Source organism: Alosa sapidissima, chromosome 3 (assembly GCF_018492685.1).
Source record: "Alosa sapidissima isolate fAloSap1 chromosome 3, fAloSap1.pri, whole genome shotgun sequence".
Lineage (NCBI taxonomy): Eukaryota > Metazoa > Chordata > Actinopteri > Clupeiformes > Clupeidae > Alosa > Alosa sapidissima.
The window spans coordinates 19,560,941-19,576,154 of NC_055959.1; the positions used below are offsets into that span (position 1 = coordinate 19,560,941).

The following is a 15,214-nucleotide window of genomic DNA, read 5'->3' on the forward strand; positions in this document are numbered from 1 at the left end:
TCACTTTTATTCATAAAATCATAAAATATTAAAGAAAATATGTTCTGAAAATGTATATGATTAGGCCTATGTTAGGCTTAATTGTTCTTTTTAAATTGTTCTTTAATGACAACTGTATGTGAAGTAGGCATATAGTCATATATTATGGCTCTGTTTTTTTTTTTAATTTATGGCACTGTTTTTTTTTAATAGTATTTAATAAAAAAAAAAGTGTGAATGTGATCAAGGCGAATGCGATATGCGGAGCTTTTCGTTTACTTACGGTAAGAGTCTCAGGTGAAGCAACAGGTGATTGACAGGTTGAGGATATCAAATGAGATCGGAACCTGAGTAAGGGGCTACGAACAAGCGGAATGTCCGTGGATAGAGACAGAGGATGGAATTTTTTTATGTAATTCATGACCCGCGATAAGAAGGTAAAGTGTTAGTTTAGTTTTACTTAGTTTGTTTATATAATGTCGAGCTGGAAAACAGTTGCAATGCACTGAGCATCTCTTGGTTTATTCATTAGGCAGTTGTGCTGTTTCGTTGGAGTTTTTTGAGTGGTTCCAAATAACATTATTTGTCAAAGTAGCCTAAATGTAGGCCTAATGCCTTAAAACATGCTAGTTGGCTATATAAAAGCATAATTATGTTGTTATAGCCTATAATAACACAATATCAAAGAAACAATTGGACTATTTTAATTCGTCATAACATATTTATGGTAGCCTACTGATATCTGTAACCATCAGTGTTGGTTTATGCTTTAAAATAATAATCAAATAACACGTGAAGCATTGCCAAAACTATATACATGCGATTTACATGCATTTTAATTGTCTGAGGTATAACCACATGTAGGCCTATTTTGTTAAAGCTTATATGATAACAGTTCCAATTGTTTCTTTGATTGTTTAAGACGGAGAACATGTTTTTAATGTTAACGTTACCTGCCCTTTTCGTTTTTATATCAATGCCACGTGCAGTCGATTAAAATCAGTTTTTTACAACAACATACTGTCACAGGTTTGTCATGCTCTGATTCATAATACTTGCCTGCTTCACATTGCAAAAATACCTCTATGGCGAATTTTTTTTGGCAAAAGAACGTGGTCATTATTTAAAATAGTCCTCTGATGTCATCTTGAATCTTGAATTTCCCCATGGGGATCAATAAAGTATCGATCTATCTATCTATCTATCTATCTATCTATCTCATTAGGCTACAGATGTTAATGCCACCTGGATAAATAGTTACATTCTATATAATAACGTACAACCAAGAGGCCACAGCATTCAGTACCTCTCCATATAGGATGACATGGACTTGCAGAACTGGTTAAGCACCACTGTGCCTTGATGTGATTGTCAATCATCTTTTTCTTAAAACTATTTCATGGCAGGCAACACTTACTCTCAACTTGACAAATTGTTCTAAGACCATAGTTTTGTGTTTGTGGGTGCTGTATCATGAACTGTAGGTGTTCAAAACTCGGAGGGTGTCCCTGGCATCCTGGCATTTGACAACTGGGCAGAAGCCATTATCTTGCTGGTAAGCATTCCTTCATTCCTTTGTTTTCTCTGCACTGTGTGCTGGTGGTGAATGAAGAATGCTCAGAAACACAGTTGGTATTGGAAACTGTCCATTGGTATTGTTTTACTGCATTCAGGATTTTGTGTAGATTAGCGCATAGACTACACGGTGTCTAACATGACCTGTTCAATGAAATATGCTGTCTTGCCTCACACTGCAATAGAGCCAAATAACCTGAGTGATTGCTTGTGTAGATCATCCCCTGTGTGGTAGTGGCAGCAGTAGCAACAGTAGTGATCTAATGTAATCTTAGGCTCCTTAGAACAGGGTTAACTTTCCAGTTGATTGTGTAGTGTAGTGCTTGGGTCTGATAGGGAGATATATGAGGACATTGCCCTGGACAGACCTGCTTCTGATCACCTTGTGGTCGTTTCTGGGTTCCACTTCATCCCTGCAGGTCGAGAGCAGCACAGGACTGAAGCAGAGCTGGGCATCATGAAACACAGCGGTGCCTCCTGCGCGTTGGTGGAGCCTGCCCCATGCCCCTGTCTGCTAGATTGCGGCAGGAGCACCAGCAGCAGGGCCCAGGCCGGTGCCCACGACTCAGCGTGGGCATCAAAGAGCACCGCCGTGGGTTCGTCTGCTTCGGCCGGTCCCCGAAACAGATCCAATGGGGCAGTTGGCTCCTGGTGCAGCAGCCCGGAGTGTGTGGCCAGGCGGGCGGAGACCATGGAGAAGGAAGGCCGGGGAGCACTGGGGAAGGTCCTGGTGACCGGTGGGGCCGGGTACTTTGGGTTCAGGCTGGGGCGGACTCTGGCCGACCAGGGAGTGAAGGTGGTTCTGCTTGACCTGCACAAGCCGCTGAGGGATGTCCCGGATGGGGTTGTCTTCTTTCAGGTAAGATGTGTGGAAATTTCTTGTTGGGGAGGCAGGCAATGACCAAGCAGTTTATTATTTCACAATGAATATATCATCATATCATATCATATCATATCATATCATATCATAGTTCCTGTGGCAGGCTGATCAGAGATTATCAGGGGCTTGGGAGCAAATGCTGTAGGGTGCAAATGCTGTAAAAAAAAATATTACAAATTCTTGGCCTTACTCAGCAGTAGCAATAGCACTTTGAATTGGGACCAGTTAAATAGAGGCAGATTATGAATCATATGGTATTCATAATCCGCACAAATATACCTGTAGTAAATGATTAAACTAACAGTGCATTGGCAGTCGTAGCTTTGCCATGTTAGCACACTGTCAGGATGCTAAGCAGGAACACATGAGGCGGATTTTGCCTCTCAGTGGTGCTGCGTCCCCTGGTCCTGTGCTGGCATTTGAGTGGGTGCTGGCTGGCCAGGTGAAACTCAAGGAGAAGATCTATGTGACTGAGAAGGCCAGGTGCTGATCAGGCCAAGGGGTTGGGGGAGAGGGGTGTATGGGCGTGGGGGCAGGGTGGGCTCTCAGCCTCAGGTTACAGGTGTGGCGCTTGTGCCGCACAGCTGTCACCAGAGTCTTTCCTGTCTTTCCTGTCTGTGGGCCACGTCAAGACAAATATGTATAACTTTAATGCTGTCTGCTCTAGGGCACCTGAGACACAAAGCTAACCATATCAAAGGGCAACAGTTAAGAACAGGTATCCGAAACCCCAAATCTGCAATGCTAGTGTGTAATAGTCTTTTTATTGCTTGATTCTCCTGACACAAGCGCGGACAGGACTGCTCACCTCACAGGTTAGCTGGTGTGACCTGTCACCCACCTTGGTTTGCACCATGACTAATCGCCTGATTCAAATCTCTCCATTGCAGAGTGACATTCGAGATTATGAGTCCCTGTACAAGGTGTGTGATGGGGTGGACTGCATATTTCATACGGCGTCTTATGGAATGTCTGGTCCTGAACAGGTACATATCAGCTGCAACAGCGGCATTCTATGTTTATTAATGTTACTCCACATCGGCACTTTAAAACCCTGTTATGCTGCTATGGAAATGCAAGGAGGACACAGTGGCAGCTTTCTTGTCTAAGAGCTGCAGATGGCCTCTTAATTTGTTTTTTTTCTTTTTTAAATGTGTTACTCTTAAATGGTTGCTGCTTTGAATTTTATATTATGTACTTACTGGTTAAATAAGTTACTAATGCTTGAAATAACTTTAATTGGCTTTATTTGAGAATTGTATTAATTGATTAAATGTATTAAAATGTATCTTTTCTTTTAAAAACACTTGCTCCCACCCAGTATTGTCCTGGAAATGGAACTACTGTAGCCACAGTCAAGAGATGTCAAATGCTTAATAGAATAGTAGGTAATGCTTGTAAATGTTGTTTTTTTCCATTGACAGCTAAAGAAAGATCTAGTTGAATCTATCAACGTTGGAGGAACCAACAACGTTATTAATGGTGAGACCTCCATGATGTAATAAAACCACTTTCCCTCCTCCAACCTATGGAAATATTGCAGCTGAAGTGTCCTCATCATTGCCATCCTTCTGTATGATACCACTATAATATAGCACATGTATAGTACATGTACATTCTACATGAAGTACCATCATGACTTATCCTGACAATAGTCCCGGCTGACTCGTGTCCGTGTCTGTGCAGTGTGTTCTGAGCGTGGAATAACGCGTCTGATCTACACCAGCACCGTAAATGTGGCATTTGCTGGGAAACCCATAGAGGATGGGGATGAGGACACTGTGGCCTGCCTTCCCCTGGACATGGTGAGTGGTCAGCTCTTAGGATTATGAACATTTCTCACAGGTCTCTTGCACTTTCACAAAAATGGTCCTCAGAGGTTTTTATCAGCTTGGTTAAACTCACCATAGAATATTTCTTGGCAAAAATGTCACCAAAGTGGTTCTTCAAGGGCTGTGTCTGTTTACATCGATCTGTCAGAGGAATCTACAAGTGTTCTACAAAACATTCCTTTCCAGAGATTTCTAAATAGAACCTTTAGAACCTTTAATGGAAGCATAGAACCCAACCTCCATGGAAGAATACCTGCTGTATGCACGCCAGCTGTTGTACGTCCACTTGCTTCTTTTCTGCCCTCTCCGCCTGTTACCCACTCCTCTAAATTCCTGTCCTCCCTCTCCCCTTCCTCCACCATTCTCCTACAAACTCTCCCTCGGGGCCCCCACACGCTCAGTAGTGGTGGCATGGGTTAGCCATGTTTTTTTTTTTTTAAAGCATGCTGGGATAGTTCTTAAAATGTTACTGTATAAAATGGAATTAAAGTGAATGGAGCTGGATCTCGAGAGAGGAGATTTGAAGTGTGTTTGTAGCTCAGCAATGCTGTTCGAAAAATTGACCGTGGCAGCATTACATCCACGTTTGAAGTGAAACATTATCCCCCTGTGGTGAGTCCAATCGAGGTTTAAAAGGCAGATTATTCATGTTCTGTGGGAGCACAAGAGAGAGTACGAGAGAGAGAGAGAGAGAGAAGTAATTTCACTCTCAGGAGGATTACACACGTGCCTGTCAGAAGAGTGTCAGGGTGCAGGGGACTTTTGTTCAGTTGGGTCTCCAAGCGGGCTGGGGTGGGTGTGGGTGTGGGTGCAGTGCTCATAAGCCGTGGGGATCGTGTAGGTTAACCCAGAGCCTTTGTTGCTGTGTCTCTCTTGTGTATAACATAATGTTAACAACAATGGCTGCCTTTTGTCTTCCATGCTGTGGCTGCCGAGAGTCTTTGAAGCGTGTCGGAGCTGGTGCTCATGAGCTTTAGTCAAGTTTATCATTCATTCATCAAATTTGCTCTTATTCTATACTGTGCTTCTTTACATTGTATACACCGTACAGTACATGCATACAGATATAGCTTCAGAGTCTTTCTTGCTATTGAGAAGTGGGGTATTTGAAGTATTTGGTCAATGAGGAGCTAGAGATGAAAAGTCTTCCATTTTCCCTTCCGTTTCACTTTGTCTTTTCCTCTCCCTCTGTCTGTTCAAAGCACATAGACCACTACTCCAGAACCAAAGCCATAGCAGACCGAATGGTGCTGGCAGCCAATGGAAGGACGCTGAAAGGTAAGAACAACATATTCTCCCCCTCTCAATATAGCCATTCGTTGAGTTCCCTGTATGAGAGTCCAGCGTGTGCTTCTTGTCCTGAGACATGAGTGAGTTAAGGTGGTGCCACGGCAATGCAGCAGCCCGAGCCTATGTCTGCAACGGTATACAGCCAGACCTGCTGACACTAGGTTAAAAATAGAGTCGGACAGGACAATACGGACAAACAGAGCCCAGCTTAAACCTGACACTGCTGTGTCTGCTGTGTAGCACGCGCGCACACACACACACGCACACACACAAACATGCACAGACACTCATGCACAGACATACATAAAAACATGCACATATACATGTATGGAAGTATATTGATAGAATTCCTGTAAATTGGACAGGAATTCTGATTATGGACAGGTTCGGTTTCAGGTTCAGCTAACTTTATTTGTACCCACAGGTAAATTTGGTTTGCAGTAGAGTCTTCATTTACAGAAACACATGTAGAAAATAGATAGGCACTAGCCACACCTCATTCATTTTAACACTCACTACAGGCACAAGTACTCCTGGAATTGAATGGAAGAACAGAAGAGACCATGAAAGGAAGATTAATAGCCATATTGCTAGAAAGAGAAGAATAGAAAAAAAAGCTATATATATCCTTACACACCAAAACATTCAGTGCGCCATTTGAACGCAAACCAGGAAGGTCACAAAATCCTGATGGAAAAGTAGATTGATACACCTCGTAACATTGAAACTAATACATTTGTCTGTGCGCGTGCAATGCAAGTCGTGTGGGTTTGGTCCAATCTCCTTAATGGAAAAGTCTGCAGGAGTTTTTTGGTCCCCAGCTGCACCACTGACAGGTGCAAGGCAGGCCCACTCGCTCGCTCGTATGATCACCCTCTCCAGAGGCGATACTCTATATCTTATTAACATATTCAATTAAGCTCTGGCCTATGGTCCCGGGTCATGATACTCCCATAGACTTCCTCATGCATTTATTCAGACGGAGGAGCCAAGTCTGCAGAGGCTCAGCCCCGCGTTGAAAGGCTTTACACAGAGAGAGAGAGAGAGAGGGAGACCTCCTCTGCTATGGAAAATCATTAAGGGAGCCGTGTTCTGGAGGCTGGGGAAAGAGACTTTAATGGTGCTGGTGAAGTGTTCCAGGAGGTTCGTGGCCCCAGGAGGGCACCTGGTGGAGTGAGATGTACTGTAATTCTGTGCTGGGCTTTAAGGTCTCCTGGGTTATAAATGCCTGGGTGATGGCTTACATAGAGGTGTAATAGCTGAGTGTCTCAAACAGGGGGCGATGTGCTGCAGACCTGCGTGCTGCGTCCGTCGGGGATCTATGGCCCAGAGGAGAGGCGCCACCTCCACCGGGTGATGGTGAGTCTCTTTCCCCTGCTCTCCCTGCTCTGGAACCTTAGCCTCCGTGGGCAGCTCTCCGTCTCTGCTGAGATCTCAAATGCGCTTGCTGTGTGGTCCTCCTGAAGACACCTGTGTGAGCCTAGCGGTGGCTGTACAATATTTATGAACGTTTGGACGTTTGGAGACTATCACTTTACACCCCCTCCTCCTGCCTCCTGCTTCAAAGTCTCTCAGAGAGACTCAAGACCACGGCATTCACACTCACACACATACATACACACGTATGCACACTGGGTTACTTGCTTAGCCTAATGGAGCTTAGCTTAACTTACTGAACTTAACGGGAGTCCTCTCTTTACTGTCTTTATAGACGTGATAAACCTTACTTGCTTACTTGACAGATTCTTATGCATTGTGAAAGGTTTTATTCAAATGTAATAACCCATTTATTTATGCTATGATACACAGCATGCAGTCTAATGGACAGCATGCACACAGGACATGGAATCAATAGTTTCCTTTACTGTAAAAGATGGCAAGAGAGGTTAAATGTTTTTTTTTCTCGTTGTTTCCAGAAAATCTAATATAACTGTACATGTAAATAGTGGCCTCTGCACCATAGCCCAGGCGCGCCTGCAGGTGTACGTCCATACGCACTGTGCGTACCATCAGGCTACTCAACAGCGAGAGAAAATGTCCTTTGTGTGTGTGTGTGTATTCACACCAAATTGGCCTACCATACCCTCCCAACTATGCACAGTATCCCATTAGCTGTATGCCATCAGGCTATTTACTTTTCAATTACGTAAAGTTAGTGAACACGTTATCAAAATTAACGTGCACACATTTTGTTTGAGCAGGAGAGAATACTGCACGCAGGCACACAATAGGCTACTTGTTGTTTTCTTTTACTCGGCTATCTATATATGGTTATCAGCACACAATGTTGAGCTAATTCACTAACTCAATACTCATCATGGATATCACAAGTTTTAAACAACGAAAACAGAAAGGATGGAGGCAGCAAAGCTAGGAGTTATTCCAGATGGACAAGAACAAGGTAGGCAATTGTGCTTGTCAGAACGTTAGACTGCACTAAAGCCAGACGTCACGTTACGCTAGAACAAAACTAAAGGTAACTTTAGCCTGTATAGGGCTGTATCAAGTTGTCCAAATGAATAGGTCATTGTAGACGTTGTCGTTGTATTATTGCATGTGGATGTTGTTATGCTATGTAGGCTATTTTTTTTTGCTGACTGACCAATGCACGGACCTAAAACGGACAAATATTGTTCACGAGTGAATTCATTTTTTGCGGGGATGGGGGGGGTGATGGGTGTTATGAAATTAGTATTGTGAAACACTAGAAAATACTGAATTAGTCACATCTTTTCAGTTCTTTCAGTTACATTTTACTCTCATTTGCCCTTCACCCCACGCCTCCTCCTGCACCACTCGAGGAACACTCCCGTGTTAAATTGGAAGCCTCTTTAAACCAGCGGTGCACAGGAAGTCACCGAGCAGCAGTACGGCACCACATGTGCACAATTCTGCTGCTTTCAGGCAATTTTTGCTTCCTCAAGTGGTGTGCCAGTGTTAACCAGGTTTCATGCTGGAAACAAAATTACTCTCAGCACTCCCTTAAAACACATTTCATACAACACAGATTTTACAACAAAAGTAGGATACCTCAGAGAAGTCCCTTTAGAAGAGAAGTCTAGCGTATTACCATTCATTTGTTCATTGTTCATCAACGGCTGTTTTCCTACAGGTCAACGTGGAGAGGCGTTTCTTCAGCTTCAGCTTCGGGAACCCCCGGGCCCAGATGAACTGGGTGCATGTGGACAACCTGGTCACGGCCCACCTGCTCGCTGCAGAGTCACTGACCCCAGAGAAAAGCTGCATAGCGGTGAGCATTAGCTTCTCATGGCTGCCCAGACAAGCAGTGAAACAGTAGGTAGTCCCTATGCTGGTGTTACTGTAGTCCAGAGGCTCATGTGCTCTATCTCCTGTCTCTCTTCCAGAGTGGACAGGCCTACTTCATTAATGACGGGGTGTCCGTGAACATTTTTGAATGGTTCACACCTTTGGTAGGTAATGCTGCTGTGTATGGAGACTAGAGGCATTGGCTATGGATGAAGATATGGTTAAGCCTGCATGTGAATTTGTAAAATGGTGTTCACTTAAAGATGAATTCTCCAGATTCAAATGTGTAATGACCACAAGATAGATTTACTGAGTATCATATGTGATACGATTAAAACGAAACAACGTAGGCTTACCATATTAACGTGTGCAACTATTCACCAGTTGTCTTGCTTGTTATGACACTTCTTGTAACATTTCCCCTCATTAGTTTGAGAAGCTGGGACACAGCCGGCCTTTGATCCACCTCCCCGTCTGTCTGGTCTACGCAGCAGGTAGGAAAGCAGAAAACAAGCCTACACATAAGCAATGTGATGACAGCTTCTCTGTGTGTGTCATGTGTAGCTGTCCTAACTGCAATCCCTTGTCAGTCAGAGAAAGTTTCATCCAAAAAAGTTTTAGAGAGACGATACTCCACACTTCATTTCTATGCTATCCATGCTGAGGGATTATTTGACTGCGTTTCTAGAACTATGAGATTCAAGCTATAACTATAAGATAAAAACAGAAACTTTTTGAGAAGGAATAAACTGTTGAAGCAACAGGGGCATACTGCTTCCTGAAATGGGTCACTGTTTTAAGTAGATGTCACACAGACCACAGTAGAGTCCACAGTCAGTGTTCACGTCACCAGGCATGTGCTTAGAGAGGCCCTGAGGCAATATTTGAACCCCTGCCCTTTCTTCCTTTAGAGAAACCCTTGGCATTTTATAAGCCTTCCCCACTATCAAGAAAGAGAAAGAGTTCAAGAGAAAGAGTTCTCTTTCATGTGCTTGAGCCTTTGCCTCCTAAAATATTTTTTGGCACAGCCCTCTTCCAGACTCTTTTTAAAGCTTGCATTTCATTTCATATTGAGCCTCAACATAAGATCATAGTCTTCTCTCGCATGATAATAAACATTCCAGCGCTGCCAGAGATTCACTGATAGCCATTACAGTGCATTTATGTAAGCTCTCTCTGAAATGGCTTCCATTTCCTCCATTTTCTAGCTGTACTGATGGAACGTGTGCATCTGCTGCTGAGACCCTTTGTGGAAATCCCAGTGCTCTTCACCAGAAATGAGGTAACTCCTCGGCTCATGCAATTTTACCCTCATCACGCTTACACCCCTCACAATCCTCTGCTCTTCTCTCTCTTTTTCTTTCGTTTTCTCTCTCTCTCTCTCTCTCTCTCTCTCACTCTTTCCTTGATTTCTTTGGCATGAGGAACTATCTCTTTTATGGGTATATCCCTGCTTGTGTAACCTGTGTTGTGTTGTCTTTCGGGCCGTGAGAAAATAAAAAACATGGGAGGGGAAAGCACAATTTTAGTGAGGATGTACTCACTCATGTACTCACTCATGTGTGCATGCGATTGTAGATTTTTGGTTCTCAGAGTCAGTTGGTTGCATTAGATTGCACACACATCGATAGGTGCATCAAGTTTCTTATTCACGGTTTTCAACAGTCCCTAGAGTCCCTCTGACGCTGATGTCCCGAGGGTGTCTATCTAAAGTGGATGTGTCCATGGGGAGCCTCTGTGTGGAACAGAGAAAAAAAGAGGATGAATCCGTTCATCTGTGTCCTTGAAGGACTCTTTGAGGAGGGACACAGGAGTCTCTCTGTGCTGGAATGAAGGGCATACTGCCTACGAGACGCCGCGGTGCATGACCTGTGTCTCGGTGGCCCTAGAACCCCAGAGGTTGTCGCGGTCACACTCCAGTCGGTCAGATGCTGCGCTGTGTGGGGGAGCACTCGCTGTGGGGGAGGTGTTGAGGCGACAGACAGCGGTGGCGCTGGTGGTCTGGTTACAGTGCCTGATGAGATCCTTGTTTAAGTCTCACTGGGCCATTCTGGGCAGACAGTGGACAGGCCATCGCAATCAACCAGTCTGATCTCCTCTCCTCCCCTCCCTTCACATCGCTCCCTTATACCTCTTTCGATGGCATATGTATTATTTACCAGGTTTCTGTCTTTTTAATCAGACTGCTACAGGCTGAGACAGTGCACAGGATAATGTGAAGATGTCAGGGAAGCTCTCTGATGACATTCACTATATCCAACATAATTTTATCACTACCACTGGGCTAAGCCACAGCACTGAAGTGAAGGAAATTCCCAGCACAGCTCAAGTGAATCCCATCTCGTAGAGGATGAAGGGGTGATTTTCATGCCTTGAGCCTGACATGATATGTCATTGGGTGTCTCTAGCCTGGCTAACGCCAGACCTCATCTCATTGAGATGGGGTCTTGGAACTACAGTACACATTCATTTTCTCGTATTCGAGACGTGATTTACGAATGCCCAGAGCCGTTTATTGAGGCTACGAATGTCTATGAAATGCGTCTGTACGTAGCTCATAACCGCTTCGGTGTGTTGTCATCGTCTTGCTGTCCCTCCTCCGTTCTGTGATTGGTTCTTTCGTTGAGGTGAAAATTTGGTCCATGGAATCCAGGCTGCCTAGCAGCGTAAATAAAATTGCGCGTGTATGGCAGCATGGGGAAACCCAGGCTAGGGTGTTTCACAATTATGAATACAATACTATCATAGACATATTGAGGCACTACCCCATACATGGTTTAATCCTTGTTCTAGAACTTCAATTAAAATGTGTCAATCTGGGGTCATGAACGGTAAACTGGCTGATCATCAATTAGAGTACCCATGATAGTCAGTCCCCAACAATGTCACAGTAGACACTAGAGAATGTTACCCAGCTTGCTTTGTCAGACATGGTAATAATGGCTTCCGGAGGCCTCTCCCCGGACTCCACATGAGGACCCTTTTGTTAAGGCATTTAGAGCTGGTTTAAGAGCCAGGTACCCCGTCATGCATGTTTGATGGGAAACAGAAGCCTTGGGCCTGTAGGGGTAATTCTCCTCATCAGATGGCCCAGAAGATTGATGATTGGTGGCTGTGTGTGAATTAAAGATGAGGGCTTGGCTTGGCGTTGTGGTGCCAGGCTGCGTCCCGGGGGGACAGAAGTAGGTGAGCGATACAGGAAGAGCAGTTTTAAAGGGTCCATCTCTCCCTACTGTCACTTGACCACATTGGACCTGTCCGGTCTTTCTCTGTAGAGGTCAGTGTTGTGTGATGGTAAGAGCCCCTGCTCTTACACTTTCGCTTGGTCTTTGGTTTTTAAACATATTCAGCATCTCTGGTTACACGATCCTCGTGAGTCGTGTGTCACGAGTGGACACCAGATTCGTTTCCGAGCTCTGATGTCCTCTCAGTTTCCATGGTGACAGTTTTATTCCCTCTTGGCCAGTAGGAGGTGCTGTTGATTTCTGCAGGATCGATCACTTGCACTCCCCGAACATGAGAGCTGATGATACCACAGCTGAGGCCAGTTCTTGGACGTATGTTTACATTCTCCATATGTGCTCTGTGTGAATATCAGTGTCAGAGGCTGTTGACATTGTTATCTCCATAGACATATAGGAGAGCATATCATGGTAAAAATGGCCACATAACATTTGAGTTGGGATGTTATTAGTCCCTGTTGAAATTCAAATGTAAGTCTAAGATTATTCACTAAAATGTCACCAGACCTATTTTTCCCAAACTTGTCTCTCATACATGGAGCTGACATGCTAGGAAATACACAATGCTGAAAAAATAAATGAGGACAATATTGAGTACAATCAATAAATGTGTCAAATGGTGTGATTAACTTTCTTGTAGGTGAGAAACATCGCTATCAGTCATACCTTCAAGATCGACAAGGCGCGACGTGAGCTGGGCTACTCTCCCAACAAGTACAGCCTGGCCGATGCGGTGGACCACTACCTGAAGAACCGGCAGCTGCAGTCTGGCCAGAGCGGGCCCCTGTCCTCCCAGCTCTTCTTCCTGCTGGTGCTGCTCTTCATGGGCCTCTTCACCCTGCTGCTCTGCTCAGGGGGATGGGACCAGAAGCACTGAACCGCTCTAGCACTGACCCCGAAAAGCACTGATTCACCCCAGAGACTCGTAAGAAACACACTGTACCTGACCACAGGCTGCCTGGTACACCTTGAAGCACATCATCTATTATTATAAAAACAGCAGCACACACACACACAGAAGAGGGTTTGTGGGACAGAGGGTGTTTGTGTGCTGCAGGGATAACATAATAATTTGTGTTGACATATTTATTCTGGAGATGTAAGTGAGATACTCATTATTTAACAGTTCTCTTCAGGAAAGACTCATTTAATATCAGTATTGCAATAATAGATTGCTAGTTGAATTATTTCATGTAAGCAGTTTTGTTTTTGATATGATTCCAAATAGTATCTGAAGCCATTGTAACCCAATTCCAGGTTTCTAATTCTACAGTATAGGCATGTTTGCAGTTGGTGTCAGATGGCAAAATGTGGCACCATTACTACTGTGGTCTGAGAATTGGCATTCGCATCATCTCAAACTGGTTTTACACAAATTTCTTCATACAGTGGCTGTTGGTCACTTCCTCCAAAATATCCATTGCTTCCTGAGGAATACCCACAGTGCCATATTTAGAAAACTGAAGAATCCCTTTTCGGGGAGGTTGTTACTCTCCCCGATTGGCATTGATATTGATGTCCTTATAGTTATGTGGCCCCAGACATAGTAAAGCAGTAACAAAGAGGCCTCTAGGCCTCCATGTCTGCCTCATTAAGTCTGGAGATAAGCCCACATCCCTTGGTACATTTTAGTCTTCCAAAGAGAGAGAGAAAGAGAGAGAGAGAGAGAGAACTCTAATGGATATTTTGCTGTATAGGACTGAAACACCTAGATAAGTTTGAATAGTTAGTTGGACCAGACCTTCGGTGGTCAGAGACAAACAAGTACATACTGCATATTATCCCCAGAGACATACATAAATGACTGCTGTGAATGTAGACATTATTTTAGTCTTCCTAGCAATGGACCTAAATGATTGTCCACTAATCTAAACTCTATACGTAGAAGTGGATGTAGAAGTAAATGGGGTGTAAATCGGCACAGAGACTTTTGTGTCATTGGCAGGTAATGAACCAGAGTATTGACTAGTACACAATACCATATTAACTATGTTAACAATATTAACAAGTCTTAGAATAATAGCAATATCTTTCATTAATTTAAGCTTTTAGTATGTGTTTGTGTGGTTCATGAATGTGGGTGCTGGTGACATGCTTCTAAAAAGTATTAACATACATAACATGTATAATTTTTAACATGATAAATGCATATATATTGTATTTATTATTTTAATAATGGAATATATATAATATATAACAGAAATGAGAACACCACTGTGCAATATCACTTACATGTTAAATGATTTATAATTGTATAGGACTATATTTTTAATATAGTAAATATAGAAAACATTTATTTTTTGTTTTTGTTTTACACAATAGTAATACTACTGTTCAAAATTGAAGTAATGCAATTACTGTAAGGTGATATAATTTTGAATCTTTTGACTTTTAATTGATATCGCATACTGTTCATATGCAATTTTGTTGTATACTGTATGTTATATTTATTTTTGAACACATATAATTAAACAATACACTAATGTACACAAGGCAACATACACCCAAATCTAAAATTTGCCTTGTTTTTAGAGTAATAGTTTGTGTGTTAAAAGGGCATGTGTTGTGCCTGGTTGTCAGGTAGTGGGATTAATGTGTTACACTATGTGTTCTGGATTCTTCATGGAGATGATCACTGTGTTATGCTCAAGTGTCCATGATTCTTGTTGTGAATTAATATAAAAAAATACCATAAATAGTAATTATACAGAAGGATGTTTTTGCTTCCCAACATTAAACCATGAAATATGACCAGTTTATCATCACATGTATCAGTTTAAGTGGGGTTTGATGTACTTCACTCTCACTCCAATATTAGAAGGCATGGATTTAATCTCTTTCTTTTTGATATAACTATGTCTTATTAAGGAGCACTGCTTGCTAGCCTGGAAGACGGCCCAAACCTTTACCTCACCAGGCTAACTGCCTGCATGAGACTGAGGCCATTGGATTCATTTAAGTGTGTATGGATTGTGTGAATATTTACCTCTACCAGAAATCCACTAGAGGGCACTTTGACCGAGCATTTCCGTTATCAAATTTAATAACCTCATTCATGATCTCTAAATTGAAACACATCAGTACAAGGAAACCGCTTGCTTGTTTATAAATATATTTTATTGTTTTGCAAGTCACGTGTTAGTAAGTAG

The 15,214-nt window shown here is 43.1% G+C and overlaps 1 protein-coding gene across 1 annotated transcript; it reads left to right on the top strand.

Annotated features, from left to right (window-relative positions):
* Positions 1-227: 227 nt before the first annotated feature.
* On the top strand, positions 228-14,754 carry sdr42e2 (short chain dehydrogenase/reductase family 42E, member 2). Its single transcript, XM_042086126.1, has 13 exons — positions 228-416; positions 1,464-1,534; positions 1,974-2,413; positions 3,325-3,420; positions 3,859-3,916; positions 4,121-4,239; positions 5,469-5,544; positions 6,833-6,915; positions 8,669-8,806; positions 8,922-8,987; positions 9,254-9,317; positions 10,032-10,105; positions 12,706-14,754. Exons 3-13 carry the CDS (start codon positions 2,012-2,014, stop codon positions 12,940-12,942), a joined length of 1,413 nt encoding a protein of 470 aa, XP_041942060.1. The 5' UTR covers positions 228-416; positions 1,464-1,534; positions 1,974-2,011; the 3' UTR covers positions 12,943-14,754.
* The last annotated feature ends 460 nt before the right edge of the window (positions 14,755-15,214 follow it).